Here is a 25409-nt window from a genome sequence, read left to right as displayed (position 1 = left end):
TTTGAAGTTTCGAAATAATCATTGATCATTTTTTAAACATTAGCAGACTGATTTTAAAATTAACAGCCAAAAAACTTACCGATTAGCTTGAAATACTTCTTCTAAAGCCACGGGGTCTATACCGGGAAACATTTCATAAAGTTTCTGTCTTTTTAGTTTGGTAGCTATGTCTTGTTCAGTCACATCAGGGACCTAAACAACAAAGTTGGAGGCTTGTTACAAATGGGTTATTGGTAATTACAAATAAAAAAAACGAATTCCAAACTGTATGTAAAACATAGTAGTAGTATCATTTAATCGTGTATAAATAAATGCTACTACTACTTCTAAAACGACAGATATACTTACATTCCTACTCAGCTCTAGAGCAAGTTGTTCGTCCATGATTTCTCTCAAGTTCCCTGGAAGCACAAAGAAAAACATTAAATGCCGCATTAGCAGTATTGTTACTAGTTTACTCCGTAAGTGTGCCTAAATATCTCAAATACCTGCTTGGGGTTCCTTCCGCAAACGAGAAGGTGACCGTTGGCTGTTTGAAGAAGCCTGGTCACGACTTAGTTGGAATAAATCGTTCCCAGTCGGTTCTCTTTTTGTTTTCGGTGAACTACCTAGAAAAGAGCATTTTGGAAAATAGTCAGTATGAAAACGTCAAGTAAGGGCAGCGCAGTTTCACCTACTTAGTCTTGGGAAGAGTTGTCTGGTCATTGTGTCAAGCATGCTTGTTAATGGTTTGCAAACTCTCCACACTTACAAGGACCACTGTCATCTACATTTAACATTTTACATTGACACGGCAAGATCACAGAAAAACCAACAATACTGGTTTGCTCTTTTACTGAGCACAGTACTCGACAAATGACAGCAACCTATTAAGTGAGGATGACTAACGATGGATTACAATATGGACAAAGTTGAAACGTGAGGTTCACGTTGTCAAGTTTATTTCGGATTACTATGAAATTCGCCCAATTTTGTTGCAACATCGAAGCCTACCAGCTATGAGTTCGCAGAAGTTTTTATTCCAAAATTCAAGGACCTACCAGCTATGAGTTCGCAGAAGTTTTTATTCCAAAATTCAAGGAAACATTTTTACAGCATTTGTTGCAGCAGTGCTATTAGCAATGCTTATTAAATTAGTTGACGAACGTTTAACCGTCATAGGACAAAAATGTCAAGTTTGTACTTACATGGGCCCCCGAAGACAAACGCAGAACAGGATGGTCGAGAGAGACGTGGGGAAGAACAATTTCAGGAGAGGGAATATCTCGGATTTAATGGGGAGGCAGAGGTTGCGGCCAGAGACAGGGTGACTTGGAGTAGGAGGACCAATGGCCCCATTCTCCACATGGAGAGAAGAGATAGATAAATAAACGATCAAGCAAAAGAGCAATTCTTACCTCTTGCAGTAGCAATCCCCTTTCTTATCTGAAACCAAACGAAAATTTCAAAGCTTAAACAAACGCAAGAGCCAAAATTTCACACACTTGCCTCCTATAAGCACGTTATTTAGCTTGTTACACAGCCTCACTTTTACGTTGCGTTACCTCTAAGTCCTCAACGGAGTTAACGTTAGAATCACTGGGGGGACTATTAGAAGGACTACTCGTACTTCTTTGCTCAGTCCTGTGAGCTACGTGAAGGTCGTAACCAGTTGCAGATGCGAGGGTTAAGTTTGAAAATGTTGAAAAGATTGAACGAAAATAAAGGAAAGTGAACGAAGATCACATATCACCAATCATTGACAAAAGGGTTGACCCATTGTCAATTTACCCCCTTTTTTTATTGTTATATGGACCAATTTCATCCTTTTGCCCCACCTTTCCAACCCCCCTCCCCCCAATCAATGTTGTAGTTTGTTTCTAGGAGTCCTTAATACTATCATTTTACAGCATTGAATGGGAGGGAGGGGGGTATTTTAGCAGACAGTCATGAAATTTAAAAACTAGTGGTAAATTTGTCATAAAAACCGCAGAAGGGAGTCAATGTGTCAACTACTTTTGTCAAAGATTGACTGTTGATAATTGGGTAAATACCGGTACCTGAATACTCTTTTCCCATTTTTTGTACAACTGTCTCGCTAAAGAGCTGTCCACATCTATGATAAGATCCTCATGACTGATATCCTCTGTAAAGGGGAAAAACAAACCTGAATTAATTTAAACTCTATCTTTAAAATAACGGAGCTCCGGAATTATCCTTGTTGGTTTATGACTTTCTTATTAATTCCTCCACAGTTACCCGGTTTTTTTTGTGATTCTACAAAAAGATAAAAGGAATAAAACAAGCAAAAAAAACAATAAAAAAGAAATTAAAAAACCGCACGATACAAACCTTGAAAGTCAACTCCAGCCAAAGAACCAAACATCTCAATCAGGTGCAGCGCTACTGCGGGCTCAAGGGTTAGCTGAAACGTTGCAGCGTTGCTTTGACCGGGAGACTGGGCCTGAGCCAAAGGCCTTGGTCCCAGATTCCTGGGCTGACTTGGTGTGTTCTCTTGGACAGAAGCGCCGCTGGAAATTTCGCCGTTTACACGAGTATCACTGCTTTGTTGATTTAATCCACCAGCGGGTTGAGCAACCTTGACTATTTCCTTGGTTGGTATAAGAGGATTCTTTTCTTCATTCAAAACGTAAAAGGGTTTGGGCTGCGAGGGCAAGAGAAGCGAATCTGGAAAGGTTGGAAGCTCAGTGGAAAAAGCGTTCTGCTCATTGGCTTCCATTTCTTCCGCTTTTTCTACTGTCCTTCCACTGGCGAGCAATTCATCAACCACTTTCATCACATCACCGCTATTCGTGGTTAACAAGGCGTTCATCACTTCACTGTCCACATCCGGGAAACACGTTTTCAAAAACTCCACACCAGCGGTCATGTCATTCTGCGAGTCCCCGGATGAACTCGGTGGCAACAAGTCAGACAGGTTTGGTAGGTTTTGCACGCCAGTGGAAACATCTTCGACTGAAGTGTTAGTTTCTTGAGTGGAGGTGACATCAGAAACGCTTTGTAGAGACTCATTCAGCTCCAAGCTCTTGTCTGCCTGGTTCGGTTCTAGGAGCAGTTTCAGACCGTTTTCCTGGGGAGAGTCCACAGAGTCTGTGGTTAGCTGCGTTGGATCACTGTTGGACCTTGAACGTCTTTTCAGCCTCGTTCTTGAAGCTGAAGCCAAAATAGCTGACAAGGGTGGAGGGTTACGGGAAGAATTGCTTCCAAGCGGCTCTCGATGTTTTACCACGTCATTTCCGCTGTCAGCAATAGCGTCTGTGACGTCATCTTCAAGAGGAAGCGTAAGAGACAAGGGAGTCTGTCTATCGGGAAATTCCACGTCACATGTGAGTTCTCCTTCAATATGCTCATTACTGAGGTCGCTGTTCTCTGCATTTTCTTGTTCAGCAGACCCAACGGAAGAAGCATTCAAGACAGGAGAGATATAGTCTGCTAACGGACTCTCTGAGAGCGAGGAGATTGATGACTCTGATTCATCTACTACTTCAATACCAGCAAGGATGTCCTCAACATTTCCACTCGAGTAAGGAGACGTAGAAGACATGCAGCTGTTAGCTAAGGACGCGAGTGTTGACAGCTTCTCGACACGAAACACCGCGTTGCCTTTTTGTGCTGCATTTTCTTGGCAAGATTCGGAACTCACATCGAGTTCATTATGACTGGCGCAAGATGTGAAGGTATCTTGGCGTCCATCGCTCGTCTCATCTTCACAACCAAGTGTTGACAGCTCTGTACTCGTTAGCTGTTGCCTATTTGGCGACTTTCTTTCTCTTATTCTTTGAATTCGCTGTGGCTTTGGACCAGAATTCGAATCAGTTTCTTCTGTAATGACTTCATCTGCTCCATTTCCGAGCTCGCTGATATCAATCCCATGAACTACAGAAGTGCAGCTTTCTGTCTTCTCTCCATTTTTTGCGCCACTGTCTGATTCTTCAACACCGTCAAAGCCTTTTTCGCTGGCGTTTCTAAGCCCTTGAAACCTTTCTTCTTTTGCTGCTAGGCTGTTGTGACCTTCTATAGCTCGAAGGGAGCTCATCACAGCACTTTCCGCTACTTTCGGAGTCGTTTTCTCTCTAGACGCTACACCGTAGTTCTCTACTTTTCTCGTACCCAGTTCCTGAGAGCCTCTCTCTTGCGGTGAACTTTGAGGCCTGCGGTTGCCATTTTGATTGTCAGCACCAGTCTCCTTTCTAGTCTCCGTTTCATTTCCAGTCTTATTAGCATCAAGTTTTCTCTCGGAGTTTATAATCATTTCCACAGTGACGCCATGTTCATAACGTTCTTTCATTCTTATAATAGCTGCAATGCTCACTCCATGTTGATTCCTCCTTCAGCGAAAAAAAGGAAAAATAAACAAACAAACAATTTGAGAACAAAATTTCTTTCGACCATGAAAAAAAAAATATTTTACAGCTACTAGGTACAATATAGGAAAGCCTCGAGCCATGCGACCCATACTGCCGGAGCTTATCTCAGTTTCTATAGCATTAAGCGGCTAGGAATATTTCTACTCCCCCTTGAATGGGATGCTAGTCCTCCGCAGGGTACCCCTCCCCCCCCCCCCCCCTCCAGCACTATGTCGACGGTACCAGAAGTACATAATCTGACGGTACCCATTTATAAACCTGGGTGGAAAGAGGCACTATGAGAGTAAAGTATCTTGCCCAAAAACACAACACAGTGACCTCGGCCAAGGCTCGAACCCAGATTGCTCGATCCAGAGTCCGGCGCACCAACCATTAGGCCACCGCGCCTCAACACCGCGCCATATAGCTGGCCTCTAAATTGGGTTCAAGTTTCCATCCAGGAATGCTAGTCAATCCTAGGTCAATCCCCAGCATTCTGTCAGGTAGCCGCAACAATTCATCAATACTGCCATTTCTACCCCAGGACGGAGGAGAGAGGCACTGAGATGGCTGATGTCTCTGGAAATAGTGTATTTTGTTGCTTGTTCCGAGGTTACCTTCCAGTAAGGAACACCTTAAGTAAAGGAGAGCTCAACACACCTTGCCAGTTCTTTAACATTCCATTTCCAACTGGTGTCTGGTTCAACAAATTTGATTTGGTAGCCGTACTTTAAGGCCTAGAAAAAAATTAAGTATAACGTGTAAACTTTAAGGCTGAATCAAACACGAGTTGAGAGTTTTAACTCTTGATCTCGTTTGACCTATTGAAATTTTCTTCAAAGGGAACGAGAGTTTTCGCCACATACTAAACAAATGATACAACTCTCCCGTACTCTCAGTCCCTTCAACTGGACGCTTATCTTAAAAACAGTTCTCGTCCAACTTTCTCGTTCGTCGACTCTCATCGATTCACACTCTCGTTTTGGATTTGAAACATACAAAGAGCACCAACAAAGTTTCTAATCCTTACACTACAGCCAACCAATAAAACAAACACTCTTTGAATGTCGAGTAATATAATCAGCAAAGTTTTTTATTATTCAATCGTCTTACCATAGACACATAAGGTTTCATCTCCCACGCCTGTGTATTGGTGTTGTCAATAATCACTGGGGATTGAAGCTTTTCTAAAGCACTTTTGGCTGCAAGAAAAAAATCACTTAATTCACTCTTTTATCCCTGGTCATTTATGTTTTTACATTTTAATGTACATGTACACAATTCAATTTCACAAGTAAAGACAACAGTTGTCTAAACACTATGTCAGTCACCAAAAACAGTACTTTTTTAGGACTATCCTTGCCCTGGGACGAGCACACTCACAAACTACTGATACTATAGGGTTTAAGACGGAATCCACTAGGAAGTCGAGTAATATTTATTAAAGTTGGACAAAAATCAAGTACCAGAATAATTTAAATCCTATTGTGTTATTTCCTACCCTTAATAAAAGGTAAAGATGTAAGTAACTATCCGTGATAACACCAACAACAATTTCTTATCAGAGTCTGAGATAATAAATTCCAAAGTTCACAAGGTATAGGCAAAATCTCACGTGCAGCCATTTTGTAAATTCGTCTTAAGCGATTCAGTGGAATTCAGCGGAACTTCGAAATTTGTTTTCGATGTTTGGTGTTGTTGGTGTTGTTAGAAAAGATTTCTTTTGATAAGATATTTGAAGCAGTAACAAAAAAGTTTGCAATGAGGTGGAAATAATTCTGGTACAACAATTTCTTATCAGAGTCTTAGAAAATGATATTCAAAGTTCACAAGCTATGGGCAAAAGCTCACATCTTTTAAGCGATTCATGGGAATTCAGTGGAACTTCGAAATTTGTTTTCGATGTTTGGTGTTGTTAGAAAAGATTTCTTTCGATAAGATATTTGAAGCAGTAACACAAAAGCTTGCAATCAGGTGTAAATAGTTTTGGTATATAATTTTGTCCAATAACTACTCGAAGTCCTGGTCGATTTCCTCTTAAAGCATTTACCAGAGTAACTTGTGTTTTGCCCAAGAAAACATCACAAAGGCAGCAGTCAAGCTCTGGAACTCGAGTCTGATGTACTATATGTATAACCTGCTCAATATCAGTGAAATACATTGCACATTACATAGTTTTATTGGAATTACCTCTCTGTTGATTCCACCCATGCGCCTCTCCAAGTAAGCTCACGTCAAATTCATACCTAGCATGAAAATACAATAAAAAAATTTGAGTTCCAACTTTGTAAGTCATGAGTACTTTGTTGATGCATCAAGAAAACGTTCCCTAGTTCAAGATTTTCGTCAGGCATTCAGTTTGTTAGGAAGCAGCGGGAAAACCGAAACCGCCTAATGAAAAAAGGCGAGGGGCTTGGGGTGAGGGAGCAAACCCTAGCCTATTTTTACCACTTGCTGTTCTCCAGCTAACAGAATGCCTGGAACAGGCTACAATCTTGGACAAACTATGACACATCGCATCCGCATTTTTCCCTCGCCGCGGGTTCTTCCCCCTCCCCCTCTCATGTTGTTTCTTGTGGTTTGCGGCTCGCGCTTTGTTTCACTGCATACCAACATTAAAATGGGGGGAAGGGGGTTGCCCGCTCCGTTGGCTGGTGGAATTTGCAGTGTTTCCAGTGTCCAAGATTGTAGTCATGCTTGTAAACCAAAGGCCTATGATAGTCTTTGTTGCTCTCCACTGCAAATCTTTGATAGTTTTAATGTTAATTTTTTCTTCAACACAATCGGACTTGACATCAAACTGCTCCTTGTCTGTGTTAAAAAATTTATGTCACCTGCTCACTTTTGTCAGGCATTTTCATTGTTGGAAATTAACAATTATACCCAAACCATGCATCAAGCCATGCCTCTAGGGGAGGAGCACAGGGTCATTTTGATTCCCAAACAGCTGGTTATTAAGCCTAGTAGCCCATCTATCACCAATAAAAAAAATTAAAAAAAATTACAGAACAAAGGATCGGGATGTTATCAAAATGTTTCAATGTAAACCTACCGCTGATTCCTGTAAAAGTAGTCATCTGTTGAAAACACAACACCATGGGCACCTTTCAGCCTCCTGCAAGTCGAAAAGAAAATTGGCACTACTTAGATTTTTTTTCTTTTTAACTGACAAACAACAGTACCAAATAAAAAGTACTGGTACTTTACATTATCTTTCATTGGAGTTGTTCACTCTAGGATTTTACCCTGACTTAAAATCTGGAATCGCCTTGGACACCATAAAAGTACTGCTCTATAGCTTTTACCTACTGGTCATGAATAGACTATGGATTTAGATATAGATGTAAAGCTAAAAAATCATCTTGAACAGAATGATAATAAACAGTATGAAATGAAAGCATTGCTTAATAGCTTTCATTGAATGGTCACACACCACAGATTCATGAATGGATGTAAAGGCTAAAAGTCACCTAGTCCAGTATACACAACCATCCAAGTTTATTTTTTTCGTTAGTGGCCGCCCTCTGTTCCGTGTTTTGTCGCTGGCTCCGCTTCTCCTCTCTTATTTTGTCCCAGGCTGGCGCTATCCTTCAATTTGTCGCCATGGCGCTAATGTCCTTGAGGGTTGATACATGTAACAGTATCACAAGAATAGAGTGCTCCATACTGTAGCTTTCACTTTAATAGTCATACACTATAGATTAATCCACACTCTTAAATCTCAGAACCGCATTAATGGACATGCATTTGACTCAGGGAGTGAAAAGGTAAGGTTAGTGATATTCACAAAATTACATGTAAAAACAATAAAATTACTAACTGTGCAAGTGAAGACTTCCCACTTCCCGGTAATCCTCTAACAAGAATGAGCAGCTTCTGGTGGATGGTTGGAATGAAAGGAATGGCGACACCAAGTGATTGTCTGGCTGGCCTTGCAGCAGCTGTAGGGTGTGCTAAAAAAGTAGTGTTTTGTTTTAATAATGCTATATTCACACTTGGTGCCTGGGTATGTTGCCGAGTATGATTCTTGCTGGGCACTAAATGCGGTCGGTCTAAAACGCAGCCTGCAGACTGCAGACTGCAGACCGTGCAGACAGGTAATTTTTTTCTTTTTTTTTTACATTGTGTTTCACACTTTTCCGCGGTTCCAGTCGGATTCACGGTTCGCTACGAACTTTAGGGGGGAATCATACGTAGTTGTCAATCACGACTCGCGAAGTTGTGAATTTCACGTGCGCGAGTTGAGGTTGAGGAGTTCGCAAGTTGGGAAGTTCGTCCAGTTTGTTTAGGTGAATGCACCGTCTGCATGGTCTGCGTTTAGACCACCGGGCACTAATGGGAGCACGCCGTTTTTTCCAGACACAGATCAGAATTTGGGAATGGTGCCTGTGATTGCCTGTGCACGAGAACAAGGTGTCAACCTTGCACTCAGCACTCAGGCACTACGAGGCACTTGGATACTTCAAACCCTGGTGTCTGAACACAGCACCATTTTGTGCCCGTACCCAGGCACTGGTGCTTGGAAATCTATCATAAAATAATAAAGAACTATTGTACATGTATGTGGTATCACCATGCCGACATAACAACAATATAAGCCCTTATAGCACTAAATGTAAAGTAAAGATTATTCCAATGCTAGGGTTTCGAGATGGCTTGTTACAAAATGTACTCCTAACTTCTGTAGCACGACACAGATTGGAGCACTGCTCCACTGCAGGTTATCCCCTAGCAATCTGTCAGGTTGCTGTAGCAACTGACTGGCTGGTCATGAATCTCATTTTTACAATGTACTTCAAGAAGGAAGAAACTGTCTAAAAACAAAACCCAATGATTCTGGTCAGGGCTTGAGCCCAAATATATCCAAAGTTGACCAAACAATCCAGCAGACCACTGCACCTCCCATGGTATGGTTGCCACAGACATCCATACTTTAAAACTCCCTGATTTTTCCCTGATAAAAATACAATTTTCCTGACCAAATAAATACAAAATGTCGGATATAGTTCCAGTCTGCAGCCTCCACATCCAGAAACAAATAACTGCTGAAATCACACTGACCTGAAATGTTTCTTCCAGGCTTTCAATTGTAATAAATTAGCAGTGTAACTGACAGTTTCAATTTTCTCTGACCTATCTTCAAAAATGTAAATTTTTCCTGACTCAAAATAAAATTTCCTGACTTTTCCTTGACTACTACTGAATACTAATACTACATCAAGACCAAGATTTTAAATAGGTTTTTTTATACATGTTAGACCATTATCATATTACAAACCTCTTCCAGATGAAAACTGGGGTTGAAATGGGTTTGTCCCCTGAGGGTATTGGTATGGCATACGTCCTGCAGACACAGGTCTCTGTACCACAGGTCCTTGTTGCCATGACGATCGTGGTGTCGGCAAAAGAGCAAACCTTGCTTGTGACATATTTCCTGGAACTGCCTGACTGAATCCTTGAGGACGTGCAAATGGTTGAAACTGTCTCTGTATAGCAGGTGGTGGTCGGAACATTGGTTCTTTGGGTAAAGTGTTGAAAGTGTTTTGATGTGGTAGTTGATAAGTAGTGTTTGCTTTTTGCTGCAAGTGAGGTCTATTAGCATTGTGATTAGGAGTCATCTGATGGACTATCTGTGAATGACCAGAAAACATAAAGTTTTGACCATTTGTCTGGATAGGTGTATTTCTATTTGAAGTCCTTTGACTTTCATTGTTTGGCACTTGTGTTTTATTATCAGAACTATGTGCAGCAGACATATTTTGATTATGTGATCCCTTTTTACTTAGCTCCAAATCTAATTCTTTCTTTTCAGTACTATTAGCATGAGAAATTTTCTTCCAGTCCTCTGTGCTTGAATTTCCTGATATCACTTGCTTAAGAAAAGACTCTAAGTTTCCTTTAAACTCTTGATCACGACTATGCAAAGTCACATCAGGCGGTCGACCAAATTCAAAATGACCAGGAACTTTTTGTACCACAGGTGGTCTTCCGTTTGTATTATACAACAAATCTTTATGTCCAGGAAGTTCTTGAGAAAATAACCTTTCATGATTACTAGCTCCTTTTGCTTGATTCTTTAGTGTTTTAAACTGTTGTGAAATGTTGTCAGGAAAATCTGGAATACCCGACGACATAACAGGGCTTGGGCTAACAACGCACAAATCTGGCGGCATTGCGCCTTGGGTATTTTTAACATTTCCACTGTAAAAAGGACTTGATGGTAAGGTGAAAGATGGAAGAGTACTTGGAGCAACTGTTGAATGCTGGGTCCCTGTTGCGTTATATACTAAAGGAGGTTTCATTTCATCTTTTGAGGTTACTGTCAAAGAACTGCCGTCAGAATGAACATTTCCAAATGAAGATGGCTTTGACATTGCTGCTGTAGCGCCAAAATGAGATTCAGTGAAATGAGAGTCAACTACAAGGTCTGACTGATCAGAGCTTGATATTTCAAGATGGCTATTGGGCTTTGGCCTTTTTGTTGATGTTGAATCCAAAGTTTTACTGACAGGTGACGGGGATGGTTTGTTTTCAGCCTGACATTGTTCTATTCCACTCAGAACAAAAAGCTTTTCCACAGCATCATTCACTGCAAAGACACAAAACAATATTTGCCACATCACTTACATTTTCCCCTGTTGATGATGGTTCATAATTTGTGTATTACAGTGTGACGCGCCTTACCGTGGCCACCCAACAAACTTTTTTTGCACGTGTCATCTTGTAATATTTTACGTTTTCTCCGCGTTTTGTTGATAAATCCGATGTAACAAGACCCATTTGATCGTATTCAACTTTGCAAGGAGGCGCGTTCATCAAACAAATAATAATATTACGATAGCATACTTGTGAAAAAGTTTGTTGGGTGGCCACGGTAAGGCGCGTTGCACTGTAAACCCTTGCAGTTAGGGTTAAGGTAAGACTCCAGGCCTGTTTTCACTAGCAATAGAGTCATAGTCGGAGTTGTAATCAGAAGCACAGAGTCCTTGGGGGGGGGGGCCACTTCCTATAAATGGGCTAATGGGGATGTGCCGCTGGATGGGGTCGCATTTTCACGACTGGACTGACTATAATGGGGTCCCCTTTAAAGCATTTTTTTATAGGGTGACTAGAATGGGGTCACACTTTTCCGTGATTTTGAGAGTAAGAAAATTCCGGCAAGTTGCGATTTATAAACAGAAAGATTCGCTAAAAAAAATGTTACCATATTTATTGCTGTTGTTTAATATTTGACGAACGGCTCCCATTAAATTTCCAGCCTTGAAATCACAACTTGAACATTAAACAGTTGCACAATAGTCCAGAACAAAGTCCACATTCGTGTAACGGTATTTAATCGCTATTCTGCGTCCATCGAAGTTAAGATAACTTGGATCTTCTTTTGCTTAGAATGACTTTAGTTAAAAGGATTTATACGGTAAATGCAAAAACAGAAAGTGACTAAGTTGGGGTCGTGAAAATTACATTTAACCAAAAGTGACAAAGATGGGGTCTATAATTGGCCATAGAATATGACTATGATTGAGTAAGGGTTCCCCCCCCCCCCGGCACAGAGTGTTACAATCTAGTGAAAATCAAACCGACAGAGTCCTTAGCAGAGTTACAATTCTGCTTATGACTCCGTCGCTTATGATCTAGTGTAAGCTGGGTTGTCTGAGTTGCAAGCAGAAAGGAAGCATTCAGAGGGCATGGGAAGGAGCATTGTGACTGGTTTGTTCTTTCGCTTTCTGCTTGCTACACGACAGTTTTGTGCAGGCTGAAACTATTAACTACCTGACATCTTGACTTATGACTTATGGCCAAAGCCCTAAGTGGGCATAGGGCCTGACATCGCTTTTCTTCTATTTAATGTAAAAGTGACATCAGGTAGATTATACAGTTGAAACACATAATTCTAAAGAACTTATATGACATATAATATAATTTTGATTCCAGAATAAATTTGGCAAGTGTGATACAGTAACCCATCATGTGATTTCCTTACGACTCTAACCTGTAAAAATCACTACAGTGTTTAAAATGCCTTTCCAAAATCACCTCACGAATACAACTGAATAATTCCTAAAGTGAATTACCTGTCATTGGTGCACGGTGCCCAGGCATATATCATTGTAAATGATTATCTCTGTCTGAGTGCATTGTATTAAAATAATTGTATACACATGTATGAACGTACAAACTGCTTTCGAGATATCGCCTTGAACCATATAAAATCCGATAGATGGTTCCTCTTTGAAATACTTTCAACACCTGCTTTAAAGAACTCGTAAATAAATAAAGCAGAGGAAGAGAGCAAAAACTTATGCCTTCAAAACCGAAAGGCACCAAAGATTAACCATTCAATTGTGAATCGAAGAGTAGAATTCGCGATCTGTTGAGAACTTCAAATGATAATTAAATATTAACAACAGAGACAGATACCTACCATTATAATTGCTCTCAGACAGTACCAGCTGAACAACTTCAGGATCGATTGAACCAGAAAACATACTCTGCAATTCACGCAGTGTTGTGTCTCGCCATTTTTGCTGCACATCACTGTTTTGAGCTATATTTTCGGCTGAATCTCTGCCTGAAATGGCTGCACTTGGACTCTGATTTTTCTTCCTGGGCATTGTAAAAAATTATAACAATCTATCTTCCGATAAAATGTGCCAAAATGCTGGATATTAATTGGAAAAATGGGTTTAATGCATTCTCCTCGTGATCATTACCCGGGAGCCATCTTTAATATCAACAACGCCATAATTGGAATTGTACCCAGGTTTCGACTTCCGGTCACGTGAATTTATTGTCGGCGTCCCATAACTACTCCCAGAATGCCTGTAGCTCCTGGCAGCCATTTGCAGGTCCGCAAAACGGGTAAAATTTTAGCGCAAACTCTGATCTTTCTCAACATAAATACACGCATTTTCGTTTACTTTTTACCTTCTTCTAAATAAGACAAGCGACATGACTCTGTAAACTAATGAGAATAGCCGATTCCCTCTATAGCGCGCGCCTGCAGGGAATCACGGTAGTTGTATTCATCAAACCATGCGCGAGACTCGGCAACGATGCACGTTGCTGAGTCTCGCGCATGGTTTGATGAATACAACTACCGTGATTCCCTGCAGGCGCGCGCTATAGAGGAAATCGGGTATTATGTGGGAATTCAATGTAAAAGCAACGAGCGACACGAATCGTTGAAATTCGACAACAACACAATAAACACTACAAAACAAGCCACGCAAACGTTTTCCAGTGGACATTGTAATTTATGTAAAGTTTAGAGACTTGTGCATTTATACAACATTATAATTCGTTATTAACAGCGTAATTTACCTGTAATGTATGGCGTGTTGTTCTAGCGTCTACTGCCCCAATGTTGTTACAAATGTAGTCAGAGTAAAGCACTCAAACCTCGAAGATTGAAAGCACTCAAATCGTATAAATGGAAGCACTCAAAACTCCAAATGAAGCACTCGATGGTGCTTTTTAAAAACATGAGGAAATGACTACGAAAAAACTGTGGCGTACTGCTTGAGAATGTAGAATACGAACGTTCACACTTAGAGTCGTTCCGAAAAACGATTTGTCCTCATCGATCCTCAGCTACCAGCCGCTGCTTTTACATGTACGCAGGGGATGCGTAGACGGATTCAGAAGGAAATGACTGCTTTAAGCCAGCTACCTACTGATTTTCCTGCTTATCGGGCATAAGCAATGAATGAGAGGTGATTTGTCATGGGAGTTTGGTTGCTTCGTTTTCGACTTTCGAGTTCCGCCGTTTGTCGCTTTCGCACCACCTCGTTTTCAATGTTTGAATGTTTCGTTTTCAAGTTTTGAGTGCTTTGTGATCAAGTTTTATTTTCGTTTTCAAGTTTCGGTGCGTCGTGCTTTCTTGAGTACTTTGGGGTTTTTGACACTATCGGTTAGAGTAGGTCAAGTAACTAGAATATATCAGCGATCGCCTTTGCACGATTTTCATACAGTGTATTCAAGTTTATAATAACTCATCAGATTTGGAGTTAAAGAGTTTACAAATTTTTTGCAGTTAAATAGAAAAAGTACACAGTTTGACAGTCTTCATTCGTTTTCTATAAAAGAAAACACAGAGGGCAAGAGGGACGAGGTTTGGTTTGTGGGACGAAGAGGCGAGTGACAATTCAGCCAATCAAAAATCAGTTAAAATTAATGAGAGTGTGGTCTATAATTTCAGAAATTATCGTTTCTTTGTCATGATGCTAAGTTTTAATTTCCAAATTAAATTCGTCACGATGTATCTTTTATGGTATTAAACAACCACTGAGAGCAGGGTCTGCTCTAGAAATTAAAGTAAAATAGGAAAGACTTTCTTTTCTTCTTTCCTTCCCCGCAGAGCGCCTACTTGCAGCATATGTAAATAGAAGAATTTGATTAATTATGATTGCCAAATATATTAATCCACATATCCGACACATAATTGCAAAGCGTAGTTGTTTAGTTTTAAATATTCTGCACCTATTAAACTCTAAAAATGAGAAAATAAAAGTGATCAGAATTTACCTTCGTTTCCTTCAAGATAGCGTATAAAGTTTAACTGAATCATCGAGAGAGAACTCTACTATTAAATACTATTTACGAACAGCTTTCCACGAAAGTTGAGAAGATAGATGATGTAGAATAATTGTTAATAAAAATTGGAATAAAAATAGTATTATCGAAGCAATATTCAAAAGGTATTCTGATACATTCGCCACCCCTCCCCGCTGTTCCCCTACACCACCCCTCTCGAGCAACGCATGTCTAAACGTCATCCTTCAATGTTTTCTTCATAAGTGGTAATAAAATCGACATTTTTCGTTCCATATTTGAAAGTCTCCGATCGATAAGCTTCAGGTGTTCTTCAAAATCATTCATTTCGCCGGACTTCGACGCCTGGACGAGGGAATTATGTTTGTCTTCGTCCAGGTTTGAAGATTCCACTTGTATCGAGTGGTAGATCTCTGATTTAGGTTCCAGACTCCTTGGCGAACCTTCACAAAGGTCGGCTTCGTCTTCTTCCTGAAAGGGAAGTGAGTTGAAACCAAATTGAGTTTCAATTCCTGCCAAAGCTCACGGATTCATTACGACAGATGAAATTTGGCCTCGCCCAATTGATTCAACGAAACGAAAATAATAGCTTAATCAGTAGTCGGGCATCTTGCGGACTCTCTACTCGTTTTCCTGATAATGGTCGCCATTATTTCACCGCCGCGCAACAAGAACCAACAGCTACGCAAGCATACATAAATAAAAGTTTTAAGCCTTCAGTAAGGATGGATCTTTTTTAAAAAGAACATGCTTGCATTAAAAACTATGGTATATTGCAATTCCTGAGTTTTGATTGGTTAACAGGCAATGGTATATGAACTCATATACCTTGGACCATATGGTAGGTGTACGCGTCAACGAGAACAGCCGGGGGGCATAAATATTGTAATTCTTTGGGCGTTTTTATTAAAACAGTTATTCCACTCGCGCTTGTTGGATATGAGATAGTTATAGCTACGCGCCTCGTTGGCTATCCACCATCTTATATCTAACAAGCGCACATGGAATAACTGTTAAATATCTAGATTGGTTCACAAAAAAAAAAACGAGAAAATTCTTTATGAAACACACACAATAAGGCAGGTCCACAACTCACTAAGCACCTTGCGAGTAGGGACACAAAATGCTTATCAGAAAACGCACCTTGATGTAATCTCCAATTTGGTAGGCAAACACCATCCTTGCTAAGAAGTCTTCCCTGAACACAGGGTAGTCTTCAAGAATGGGCATGAGATCGCTCCACTCGATATAGTGAATGTCAGTTGGTCTCTGCACCAGAATGTTGGCCACGGCTCTAGCTTTTCTCTCCATGGACTTGTGCTCGCTGTAGATTGTATCACCCCGCCCTTGAGGTAAAAATGGTTGATAAATATGAGATGGACGAATTTTCTGGTACTTTTTTTAAGACACGACGCGCATTATAATTTATGTTTGAAGATCTCGTAAGAATGGAAAGTAAGTATAAATTAAAGGGCGCCTCAAAGATGTGCTGTGATTTATTCATAAATTAACAGCGCACACTGAAGTATTTGCTGCATCTCTTTTCTACGATTCTATTTCTCCGTTTTACTCCTTAATTGGGATTAAAAAAAAAAAAAAAAAAGGCGGTCGCCCCCAAAAAAAAAAACAAAAAAAGGGCCCCAGAGGAAAGGGGAGGGGGTGGCGGACCGAGAGAGACTTGGCGAAGAACTACAGAAAAAAAAAAAAGGGCTTTGGGTTTTGGCTCGTGGAACCAGGCAGCGGTGGCTGCCCGTGACCGTGCAGCATGGCGGAGAAGAATGTCCGGCCCCAACCCACTTAGGGCTTTGGCCATAAGTCACTCCTTACTTTTAGTTTCGATTGAGAAGATATATCAAACACTCGAGAGAGTGTTTCATCGCATTTCCATAAACCTCGAATTTCGTCAAAAATACTCCGCTGCGCATCGTATTTTCAACTTTCTTCTCGGTGTTTGAGAATTTGATGAAACTGTCTCTCATGTTTGATATCATCGCAGTATTACATGAACCACATATTTGAAACAAAACATGTTAACTGCTTCAGTTATTCCGTATTTCTCTAACGATTGCTAACATGCAAACCACTCTCCTACCCCACCCCAGTAGCTTTAACAACACTACGCACCTCTCCCTCCACAGGTGTTCAATAAACATGTTTCCTTACCAAGAGCAAGAAGAGTTTCTCCGTCCGGCTCAAGAATATGAACTATTCCCTTGATTATAAAGTACACTCTGTCCACCTCGTCCCCTTGTTTGATTACGTACTGACGAGGCAGAAAATGCTGAACCTTCAACTTTGTAGCCAGAGACCGCTTACAGCTAGGAACGGCTGCGCGGAAGGCGGAATTAGAAATGAACAGGTCGCCATGGATGTGAAGACAGATATCGGTTTGGAGGGTGCCTGGGAACAAGCTTAGCACCTGTGAAATGAAATTATTCTTTTGAGTTTCAAGTTGGAACTCACTATTCTTCTTATTTATTGCGGTACATTTATTTTAAGGGGGTTTCGTCTTAACTGCAGATCCGGAGCAGTTGCTAAGAGAACAAATTTCATAAAACGATGCGTGAGGACATTACTTTTTCTATTGGTGCTGACTCAAATTTTAAAATCTATACGCCGTTTCCAAAAAATTGGCCATTATTTGTAACTTTCGAAGGACTCTGGGAATTGAAATAAACCTGTATAAGAAGCTCATCCGTAAGAAGTCTGGTTTCCAAAATGCGGTGACGGTTTGAAAACTTTCTTAGCAACAAATTGGTAGTTAAGAAAGACCACCCCCCCCCCCCCCACACACACACACACACACACCTTAACTGTTAGATCTTAAAATATGATGGCACCTCCTTAAGGCCCGTTTACACTGGCGATTTTTGTCGCGCAACCCTTTTGTCGCGTCGTTGCTCGGTTTCGCGTTCGCTCCGCGCCGCGGCGATTTTCGCCGCTGGACGCAGCAAACTCGCGGCGATTTCATGGCGATTTTATCGCCGCGTCCGGCGACTTCTTCCTCGGCGCGACAAAAGCTTGGTTGCGCGACTCCCTGTGTACGGGCCTTTAGGTAATACCTCTCAGTTCAAGAATACTTCTCTAGTTCCATTCTCTTGGATTATTAGCACAATTCTGATATGATGCGTCTTTCTCCGGAAGAACACAGGTGAGAAAAAATGGCCAAGCCCTAACTTTCGACCCCTCAATCTCAGTTCCATAAAATAATCACTCAACTTTTACATTCTTGTTATGTTTTCTGATAAAAAAGAAAAAACCTGGCCACGAAGGGCATTAGGACCTCTAGGTCAAATGAAACTCACTTGATTGATGTCAGACACCTTCATAGTGCAAGATTCGTGGAGCACGTGATTTTCCAGATTTTCTTGAAGGGCCCGCGGTATTTTAAAGAACCGAACAAAGTCTCGTGTGATGCGGAGATCCTCGTGCTGTTTAGAACTTTGTACGTATAACCGCTGGATGATCACGGTCAAGTTACCAAATATGGAAGCGTACATTAAGGCTGAGAAGAAAAGAAGAAGAGTTTGAACAAATTAATCTGTGTTACAGTGGAAAAAGTCTGAAATATTTCCATCGACAATCACTTTTAGATCGTTTACCCAGAGTAAAGAATCACGGCAGAACCAAGCAGTTTGTACTGACTTGTAACTTTTTCAAAACAGCGTGCTTCAAATGCTGTCCTCCAAAATAAAATCCAGAAACTTTTTCTGATTTTTGAAAGCTTTTAACTGAATATGACTGAATATGAGTGTCCAACGAAACATTTCCAGGGGTGTAATTATAAATAGCTTTCAGCTTCGAGAGGCCAATTATGATTACTTTTCAGCTTTCATTTGAATGGTCACATGCACAGGTTTCATTCGGCTAATTCATAAGTTAAAACCAAAACATTTACTTACTAGGAGTGAAAGATCGAGTAAATCAGATTGAATTAATAAAAGTTCAAGCAAGCAACCGTCTACTATATCCTACCGGTATACGTTGGATCAATAGTGATCTAATTGGTTTGACATATAGAAAGCTGAATTTAAAAGCAGAGGCCGATACGACGTGGAATGAAGAAGGCTGGTTTGGCCGAAATATCCGAAATATAGGACATCACAAATTTTAATAATCATTCTACGTTGTATCGGTCTCTGCTTTTAAATTAAATTTAATTAATTCACAGTCTTATTGTAGTTCTGCAGCAAGCGCTACGTAACATTTTTCAATATCTTATGATGACTTTCAGAACTATATCAGTTGAAGGAACTTTAACTTCTTGCAAGATGGCGTATTGGCAGCCACCAACTGAGGCGCATGCGTTATAGTAAATATAACGTGACGTCATTGTACTCACCTCCCATAAGCATTACAATAATAGCAAAAATTTTCTCGTGGTTTGTACTTGGGGCGATATTTCCAAAACCCACGCTGGTTAAACTACTCATAGTGAAGTAGAGTGAAGTCAGGTATCTTGACTTAAGACTTGGCCCACTGGAAGGAATCGAATGATTGATCGGTTTGTCAATTTCCTTTGCAAGAATTGCTAGCCACCCATTGTCGTCATGTGCCTCTGCTGTTCCAACAGCGTGCCATATGCAAGCCAGCCAATGACCAGTGAGCATGAACAGACACGTGAGCAGAAGGATTACCGCCAACCCATATTCGGAATAACGGTCGATTTTTCGCGTGACTCGCACCAGGCGCAAGAGGCGCGCGGTCTTTAACAAACCCATCAGTGTGGTGGCCTGGAAGCAAATAAACAAGCGTAGATAAGATCATTATAGAGGAAGAAAATATTGCAGCCTTTGTCAGCTACAGGTCGGACTTAGAATAGAGTTTATGTCACTCAAAAAAATGAGATAAATTTACACCTCTCGTAAGCGGACACCGATTGAGCAAGAAGTATCCGCTAAAGAGAAGGGGTCTGTTATTTGTATGTGGCCGCTTAAGGGAGGTGTCCGTTAGTTTAGGTACTCGATAGACGATACTCTTTACAAATTTGGGAGGCACGGTGGCCAGATGATTAGTGTGCTGGACTCCGGATCGAGCGGTCCGGGTTCGAGCCCTGGCGGGGATGTTCTTGGGCAAGGCACTTCACTCTCAAAGTGCTCAGTCTCCACCCAGGTGTATAAATGGGTACCGGCGAATTTAATGCTGGGGATAACCCCGTTATGGACTAGCATCCTATCCAGGGGGAGTAGAAATACTCCTAGTCGCTTAATGCTACGGAAACCGGGATGTGCTCCGACCTGATGGGCCACTAGGCTCGTATGCAGACCTTTTACAAAGATGAAACGAAAATGGCATTTTAACTTTGTAGACATGTTCGGCGCTGGTGAGCCAGTCTCGGAGACAAACTGATGACAAAACCAGGTTCCACTAAGGTCCCCATAGTACAATTGTCAATAACATTTCTACTTACCCCCTCATGCTGAGGATCAGCCAGGAACTCAAACGGAATAGCTGCCACAAAGTCCACCACGAACCAAGACTTCAGATAAAGGACAGCGATCTTTTTAGGGTCACTGATCACCTCTTCGGTACTTTTGTCGACAGAAGCGCTCCGAAAATTAATCGGAATATCGATAATGAAAAACAGGTCAACAATCAGGTTTACGATAGCGATCGGTGAAAGGGCCATCAAGGAGCCAAATCGAACGGTGCTCACAGTGTCCTGCCTCGGTCTCACGAACGCCACATCAAAAGGGATCTCAATGGTCGTGTAGATGACAAACGCGAGAATGACCCAGTCCCACACGGCTTTAAACAGCGAGTCGTGACGTATCAAGCATCTTCTGTCTTTGTATAAAGGCGCGTAAAATGACGTCTGCGATGTTGCAGAGAGAGTAGATGGTCTCTGTGGAGTCAAGCGGGAAAGATGCATACATTTAAATCAAGGGATGTACTGTAATGCCGTAAAATTCTGAAAATATATACAGCAGTTTTCAATCGAGTGTCGTAAAACGAAAAGCAAAGTAATTAGTCTGGCCAATTCACAAAGGACATAGACAATCCAGTGAACCAATCAAAACTCGAAGCAAATACACGTAGCTGCCGCGAAGCCTCAGGAAACGTAGGCGAGCAAGAGACGATGGTTTTGGTTTTAGTTTTGATTGGTGAAAGCGGCGCGAGATTTTTAAGGCCAATCACTAAACATAGTGATGCGAAACCAAAGCAACCGCAAATTACTTTCGACACTCAAGTGAAAACCACTCTAAGCCCTAAAAGGGACACTGTCACAGGGATTTTAATGCTTTTCGGTTAAAAGTGCTAAAATTGATGAATAGGTCTTCTCGTACATGAAATGCACTTAGTACATTAAGATGGATATATGAAGTAAATTGTTGTTGAAGGAAGAAGGGAGCCATAATGATTTCTATATGTTTTTTCCAGTCCGCAAGGACAAAACTTGAAAAAATCAGCCTGACTTTTTCAAGTTGAGATCTAAAGTTCCCAATGGCATCTCAATTATATTACTTGTTTATCGCTTCAGTACACTTGCATGGTGATTTTTAACAAAATTGGACCACTGTTCGTAGTTTCCATATGTCTTTAGGCTCTTGAGTTTTTGAAGTAAAACTGGTGAGAGTGTCCCTTGAACTTATATTTGCTCAACGTTCCTTTCAAATGGGCTTATCTTCGGGGAGGGGTTATAGAGAGGCGCTTATTTTCGGATGGAAATTTGCGTTTCAGAAATCTTTGGTTCTCTATTTGGACGGGATATTGTAGCTAAAACTTTTTGGTGCATACAAGAATACCACATAGTAAAACTCTCTAAACTAACGATATCAAACCATAAAGCAAGTCCTATCGCTCTCAGTATTCTCTAACTAAACTGTTCCTATCTGTCACACTCATTTTAGTGAATAGAAACCCTTTGACTCCCTTCAGCGTCTATAATGTATATATTTTTTACGTCAGGACAAAAACTTATGAGTTTGGTTAGGTCATTACAATAAGATCAATAAATCTAGTAAAAAACAAGGGATCGAAAGGGAGAATCTTCCGCGCTTCCCGACGCGTATAAAACCCGGAAGCGGGGAGGACTTGCATATAAAAGTGACGGGGATGCTCGTCATCTCGCTTAGGGTGTCCCGGGCAAAACGCCAATATTTTTAGCCATAATGGTCTCGTTTAGGGTTACACACGAAGAAATTTACAAATATAATGTCTATTCTTAGTTTTTTGGGGTCAAGAAAAGCTTGAGCCACACCCAGATTGGTCTCTTTTAGGGGTTCTTAAAATTTCTGACGAGCATCCCCGTCTGTTTCATATAGGAGCCCCCCCCCCCCCCCCCCATCAGTTTCGTCATAAGGTTGCTAAACTCGGTTCCAGGGCACAGACATCATTTGGCTCCAAAACAGAAAAACCGTTTTCGGCGAAAAAAAAATCAATTTCCGTTTGTTTTTTTCTAAAATAAACTTCACCATGTTTATAAGCATGTTTTAAAACTATAAAAGGTAACACAAAAAAGGATGCGAAAATTTCGTTTCACGGTATACTTACTGTAGATCGAGAACGCATAATCTTCAGTCGCATAATCTTTCTTTTCACCTTGGATACGAAAATATGAATTAAAAATGATTATTCGGTGTCCATGTCTTTATCCACAACCTATCTCGTGCAAAGAAGATAGAACTACTAAAATCAAATTTAATGTACATGTATATCTTTATCCTGTTTATCTACAACGAAATGTTTCCAAAACGGAACCGATCGCGATTAAAAGTAAAGCAAATATCTCTTATCTTAGGTGAGTGTCTGAATTGGGGTACAGTCAACTCTCTCTTAACGTACACCTCCATAAGACGGACACCTCCATAAGATGGACACCTGGTTATGGTCCCTGCTGTTTTTCAGTCATTTTACTGTAAGAAAACTCTCTGTAAGACGGACGCCTCTCTAAGATGGACAACGGACACTATGAAACCGCCAACGGACACGCACAAAAAGTTATTTTTAAGTGAATAATACTTCAAAACTTGTTATCGACATATAGCATAGTAGGTCATCGCCTTAAGAATACCAAATTTACCAAAAACAATCCGCTAAAACGCATTACATCTTTTCTTAAACTTGTACTATGGGCACCAAAATTTCAGTTTTCTACTTACAGCATTAGCGTTTGTTATTAACAAACAAGTTGAATTTCTGATATTATTTTAGTTCCACTTTATAGGTTTTGCTAACGTTAGCGACTAAAAACAAATGTGCACTCGTTGTGCATAGCCGTTTAGCTTCATCGTCTCAAAATTTCTGGTGTCACGTTACCTCGACTCTCTATAAGGCGGACACCTCTCTAAGACGGACAGTTGGGTCCGGTCCCGACGGTGTCCGTCTTAGGCCCCGTTTACACGAGTCAGGACAATTTTTCACGGACACTTTCCGTTCCACCTTCGTACACGGACCCGGAACTGGACAATTTTTGAACGGCTAAGTTGAAGTTTGGGACCTAAAAAGCAGGTCAAATTTTTACCGCACTCCATATTTCGTACGACTCGTGTAACACCCGACCTCAACTTTTCCATAGCGCGGTTAGGCTAATCTAGTTATATTTTCCTGGCTGCTTGCAAAAATGAACATTTTGTTGCATTTGCCCCTTTCTGTTCTTTTGTTTTTTTTGGGCAAGACCCAGAAGCAGTTCACGTGAGGACGAGCGGCGGCAGCCCTCGCTATTTGGCGGGCATGCTGGGCTTTTGTCGAACACGTTGCTGCATGGCCTTGTTTCCCATCTTCATCGATCGGGCATCATGGATCGATTCCCCTGCTTTTCTTCTTGTGTCTTACTCAGCACATTTTCTTCTCGACCACGTGTCTTGTCTGCCGCTTCTGCCGCCAGTTTGATTTGCCGCGTGCTGCTCTGTCATGTTGGCTCTTGCGATCCTCACACAGCTGCCATTCATGCCGCGACTGGTCTTGCACGGTTCCGTGCACCACTCATCTGTCTGCACGGATCCAGTGCGGCGGTCCAGGTACAATTCGTCCGGCAATTGTCCGGACCCGTGTAAACGGGGTCTTAGAGAGAGTTGACTGTACCTCGATAACACTAAACACTTACTTTTTTGGCTCTGTAACATGAAACAGTTAAATTTTAAGCATTTTACACTAGCAGTAAAAAAAGTCACTGTAACAGCAAATTTTATCCAGAAAGAAAAAACAAAAACGACTCCAAAAAGGCCAATATAATTTTGTTTAGTATATCTAGAAGTTTTCGGCAATTTTCCGACGATTTCCGAATATTACCAAAGATTTCTGATGACTGCCAAAGATGTCTGGAGAATAACAAAGATGTCCGAAGACTACCGAAATTTCCGAGGAGAAATCCGAAAATTTTCTCTAACTTCATAAGTGATTTCATTACCGATTTTCGAAGAGCAGATAAGAATTTGCAATGCTTATATAAAGACAATCGGTTTTTTTAACAAAGAAAAACCTCCAAACACTTAACAGTATTTTCTCCGGAAACAGTAAACATTAAAAAATTCGCCAATGTAACAACAATCACTAAAAATTATGGGCAAATAACACTAACTGAAACATCAAACCCCATTCAGACCCTCTTAGGTGCATGTGTGTAGAGTGACTGATTTATTTCAATATCTCGTAAAATAAGTACTCGCCACTGCGAATAAACCGCCACATTACAGGGTCATAATCAGGTATATGGGATCAGGGATCACAGCCTTGGGATCGGGATCATGGACCAGGGATCCCGGGTCACAAGTCATGGCATGTCATGGGATCCGGATCGGCCAGTCAGATGGGATCAGAATGGAATCAGTGATCAAATGTTGGCACATTTTTGGGATCAGGAATCAAAATTTGGAGCTAAAATTTGGGATCAGCGATGAAAAAATATACCTGGTTACGACCCTGACAATAGCTTAAATCCAGTTGCGGTTCCTTGCAATACATATCTGGCGGGAAAAAGCCAAAATTTCCTGATATTTTCAGTCAACTGCCGTCAGTATTGTTTGTACTACGACTGTCTTTAAATAATCCTAAATTCCAATCCGTGAAAGATATACGTTGCAGGTTAAATTGGTTTTCAGGTAAAATCCGTTTCTGACCTAGATTAATCCAGTTAATCTCCTTCAACCTTAAGATAACAATCTACTGGACTTCCTTTTAACGAATTCAAGTTATTTTATGTCATTGTAAAAGTGTTATCTTCAGGTTGAAGCAGATTAATCTCGAAAACGGATTTAATGTGAAAACCAATTCACCTGCAACATATACACCGCTCATCGTTAAATTGGAAAATTTTCATTTGCGCAAGTCTTAACGACCGTTTCTTTGAACAAGCTTACATTTCTTACGGATTTATAACCTCACCATAAACAGTAAAATAGCCAATCCGGAGTTAATAATATTAATTGTTGAGTTGAATAATAAATTACAAATTAGTTTAAATGGTGAACTTACCGGAATTTCTGATCTTCCCTTGTTCTTTTCTTGAAGAAGTTTTGAACGTTTGTTTGAATTCAACGAACGCGTGTAAGTTTATGCTCACGTAATCAC

The 25409-nt window shown here is 40.8% G+C and overlaps 2 protein-coding genes across 3 annotated transcripts in view; both read right to left on the bottom strand.

Moving 5' to 3' along the window:
• The window catches only part of LOC144653275 (NEDD4-binding protein 2-like), a 19200-nt gene extending 4375 nt beyond the window's left edge, over positions 1 to 14825 (bottom strand). The window contains exons 1-13 of one of the 2 annotated variants that reach the window (XM_078513230.1): positions 13671 to 14825; positions 9625 to 10935; positions 8167 to 8299; positions 7399 to 7461; positions 6537 to 6592; positions 5460 to 5548; positions 5007 to 5083; positions 2332 to 4328; positions 2040 to 2125; positions 1398 to 1425; positions 489 to 608; positions 349 to 401; positions 80 to 192 (exon numbers count right to left, since the gene is read on the bottom strand). In XM_078513230.1, coding sequence (XP_078369356.1) covers positions 80 to 192; positions 349 to 401; positions 489 to 608; positions 1398 to 1425; positions 2040 to 2125; positions 2332 to 4328; positions 5007 to 5083; positions 5460 to 5548; positions 6537 to 6592; positions 7399 to 7461; positions 8167 to 8299; positions 9625 to 10720 — 3911 coding nt within the window. In that variant the 5' untranslated portion in view covers positions 10721 to 10935; positions 13671 to 14825. Of the gene's footprint in view, positions 1 to 79; positions 193 to 348; positions 402 to 488; positions 609 to 1397; positions 1426 to 2039; positions 2126 to 2331; positions 4329 to 5006; positions 5084 to 5459; positions 5549 to 6536; positions 6593 to 7398; positions 7462 to 8166; positions 8300 to 9624; positions 10936 to 12771; positions 13204 to 13670 lie in introns of those variants that run through there. The other variant, XM_078513229.1, reaches the window with a different exon arrangement.
• On the bottom strand, positions 14817 to 25409 carry LOC144653276 (potassium voltage-gated channel unc-103-like). Its single transcript, XM_078513231.1, has 8 exons — positions 25314 to 25409; positions 22395 to 22442; positions 20311 to 20745; positions 19243 to 19633; positions 18206 to 18405; positions 17064 to 17319; positions 16044 to 16246; positions 14817 to 15371 (listed from the first exon to the last, which is right to left on the bottom strand). Exons 2-8 carry the CDS (start codon positions 22425 to 22427, stop codon positions 15114 to 15116), a joined length of 1776 nt encoding a protein of 591 aa, XP_078369357.1. The 5' UTR covers positions 22428 to 22442; positions 25314 to 25409; the 3' UTR covers positions 14817 to 15113.

The sequence above is a fragment of the Oculina patagonica genome, chromosome 5 (genome assembly GCF_052425735.1).
Source record: "Oculina patagonica isolate OP01 chromosome 5, crgOcupat, whole genome shotgun sequence".
NCBI lineage: Eukaryota > Metazoa > Cnidaria > Anthozoa > Scleractinia > Oculinidae > Oculina > Oculina patagonica.
The sequence above is the reverse complement of the archived record's forward strand: the minus strand, read 5'-3'. Positions and strand labels throughout refer to the sequence as shown.